Raw genomic sequence first — 3317 nt, 5'->3', positions numbered from 1 at the left:
TATATATATAATATATATAATCATTTTATTGGGGGCTTGTACAGAATATATATATTCTGTAAACTTTCACCCAATGTCCCGCACACACCCCAAAAAATGTAAACCAGGGATGCAGGGTATTCCAATTAGAAACCTCTTGCTAAGGAGGGGCCCCAAAGTGATTTCCAGTGGAAAGTGAGGGTTGAAAACTGATGTAAATCTGCCTCATCTCATCTAATAGCGACTATTCTTTCGGGTCCACAGACCAAAATCCTTAGCTCCCCTTTCTTTCACTTTCCAAATCCAGTGCATCATGCAATCCTATCAGCTCTGTCATCACAGCCCAGTCAGAACCTGGCACTTCTCACTAACCACCTCCCTCATTGGCATCTTCCTGGGCTAAGCCACAATCCAACCTTCTAACTAGTCTCCAACCTTCTAACTGGTCTACCCTTGCTCTACTTCAGTCTTCTCGACAGTGCAATCAGCGTGATCTATTAAATCATGCAGTCACAGGATGTCACTCCTCTGGCCAAAAGTTTTCTGCCTCGTAAGTCAAAGTCCTCAAGCCCTGATCATACAGGCCCACCGACTACTGTCCAGGCACATTGGCCTCTCACTGTTCCTCAAACACACCAGGCATGCTTCGACCACAAAGCTCCAGGGTTGCTCTTCCCCCAAATAGCTTTCCACCCTTTAATCAGTTTCTTAACAAGGCAACCTGTCTAAACTTTCATTCCTCATTGCTACTTACTTCCACACACATTCCACAGTCCTCTTTCCAAGTTCTCCATAGTACTTACCACCACCTGACATGGTCATTGTTTGTTCTGCTTATTGTCCCCCTCCATGAGACGGTAATCTCCATTAGCTCTCTCATAAGTAAATGTTTGACCCTTCACTCCCACACCTAGAACAGTATCTGGCACTTCAAAAACTCAAACTCACTGCCATCAAGTCGATTCCAACTCATTGTGACCCTGTGGGTTTCTGAGATTGTCACCTGCTATGGGAGTAGAAGGCCTGGTCCTTCTCCCGCAGTGCGGCTGGTGGTTTTGAATGGCTAACCTTTTGGTTAACAGCCCAACATGTCACCACTACCCCACCTGGGCTCCTGACATGGGACCCTTGTAGACTGTAATATTGGAACGACCGAGTAGAGAAATGAATAAAGACAACGAGCAAAAAGTCTAGAGACGACAGGACTGCGCTAACAGAATGTGGAGGAGTGTGTTAGCAGTCACAACTTGGGAATGCATGAATGTGCTCCCCAAGCACTGAGTATTCCTTCCAAACTCACTTTCTGTTCTGAATCAGTCAAGAACAAAGTATGGAAAATGAAACACGGATGAAAAAAATGTGAGTGCCTACCCATTATATGAAGCTTTAATATGCTATCACCCAATTGAAACATCTGCGGCAAACACCAGAAAACATAGCTTAAAACTAGAATTTGGAAGTAATGTTAGGTAAACAAGACAAGGCAAAGGATTTATCTAAACCAGTCTCAGCCACTCAGCAAATGACCACAACTTCCCGGAACTTGTTACTACCCCAAAGAAGGTTCTCTCCCACCCAGTCATTTTGAGAATTAAATGAAAGAATGGAAAAACTCTTAAAAACTTAAAAATGCAAAAACAAAAACACTGCAAAATGCCACGTGATACAAATTTAAGATGTCCCTAAGTCACCCTAACAGCCACTCTGAAGATTTACTAAAATAGTTTCCTTCCTGGCAAACGTTCCATTTTAAATGCTATGATAGAATTGCAAATCAAGGTGTAACGATTCTCCCTCCCCAGTATCCAAACTAATCAAGCATTTATTAGTGGATTTTCTTGGGGGGGTGACAAATTGAAATGAATTGTTTCTCAGTTAAAATAAGGTCATATAAGGGGAGCTTCAAAAATATTCAAATGGATTTAACAGTTTCCCACAAACACTTTAAAGCCCCTGTCTATTTTAGCAGGTATATGCAAGAAATAAACAAGAAAAAAACACACGAAAAAAACAACAACACAAACACACAAAACAACCCCCCAGCTGTCATCAAGTCAGTTCCACAGCAAGTGTACCCAGGAGAACTCTGCTCTCCAGGGTTTCCAGTTGCTAATTTTAAGAAGTCAAGTGCCAGGACTTCCTTCTAAGGTGCCTGTGGATGAACTTGAGCCAACCACCTTTGGGTTAGCAGCTGAGAACATGAACCATTTGCTCCACTCAGGAACTGCAAGGGGTTAACTCCAAGATTAGTAAGCTCCTACAAGGTTACGAACATACCAAAACCAAAACTAAATTCACTGCCAACTCACAGCCACCCTATATAGCAGTGGTTCTCCACCTTCCTCAGGCCGCGTCCCTTGCATACAGCTCCTCATGTCCCGGTGACCCCCAACCATACATTATTGTCGTGGCTACTTCACTGTCATTTTGCTACTGTTAGGAATCGTCATGTCAACATCTGATATGCAGGATGTATTGTCATTGTTACAAATTGCACATCTGAAAGGAAAGCCCTAGTGTCTTTGGCCAGGCCTCAGGCCCCTCATACACCCCCTTCTCAAAGACTGGGCAGGTTCGACCACCCCTCACCCCCAGGGGCCGCCCACCTCCCAGACCCCACCTCTTCGAGAAAGCGGGTGACATCGTAGACTCGCCCGTGGATCACCAGCCATATTTCTTTCGATGAATTGCGCTTCGCCACCTCCTCCAACCGGTAATAGGTGACCGAGGTCTCGACCTCTGGCCCTTCCCCGTCGCTGCTGCTAGCTTTCCCCGTCGCCATTAGGACAGCAGTGCCGCCGCTTCACCGCTACCTGGGTTTCACCAACTAACTTCCTAGAGGTACACGCCGCGCTCGGCCCTCACCAGCTTCCGTAACCGGGACACGAAGGCCGAGGGGCGGGGGTCCTAGAATCAGCCAATCACGCTGCGGAGCAGTTCCTGGTTCGTTTTCTTTTCGCCAATGAAACGAGGCCTCCAGCTCCGAAAGCCCGCCCACTCCTCGCCAGATCCTTGGCGTGCCTGCTGGTTCCACATCCGAATACCCAGTCAGGACTGTCCAGCCTCCTCAGCCTTGCCAATCAGATAGTGTGATTTTGGAAAATCACCTCATAGAGACGTTTTGACAGGCTTCATTCTAGGATCGATTCCCCTTGGCCTCACTGGATTGTGAGGCCCAGGACGAGGAGGCTGCTTCCCTTTCCTTTACCGTAAATACCGCCCTAGTCACGCGAAGCCACATCTCCCCCTGCCCCTGCCCCCCCCCATCCCCAACCTGGGGAAGCCAGGGCCCCAACCTCTCCTGGCTTTAAACTTAACTTGTGGGTCGCGACCCCTTT

The 3317-nt window shown here is 47.0% G+C and overlaps 1 protein-coding gene across 1 annotated transcript in view; it reads right to left on the bottom strand.

The window, feature by feature from the left end:
• The window catches only part of LOC101655752 (cytochrome b5 type B), a 46078-nt gene extending 43230 nt beyond the window's left edge, over nt 1–2848 (bottom strand). The window contains exon 1 of the mRNA XM_004704581.2: nt 2600–2848. Within this exon, the coding sequence (XP_004704638.1) occupies nt 2600–2761 (162 nt within the window). The 5' untranslated portion in view covers nt 2762–2848. The remainder of the gene's footprint in view (nt 1–2599) is intronic.
• Nucleotides 2849–3317: the final 469 nt, after the last annotated feature.

Source organism: Echinops telfairi, unplaced genomic scaffold, assembly GCF_000313985.2.
Source record: "Echinops telfairi isolate 266 unplaced genomic scaffold, ASM31398v2 ScPeMD7_2291;HRSCAF=2852, whole genome shotgun sequence".
Taxonomy (NCBI): Eukaryota; Metazoa; Chordata; class Mammalia; order Afrosoricida; family Tenrecidae; genus Echinops; species Echinops telfairi.
Note: the sequence above shows the minus strand (reverse complement) of the source record. Positions and strands in the feature narration are given on the sequence as shown.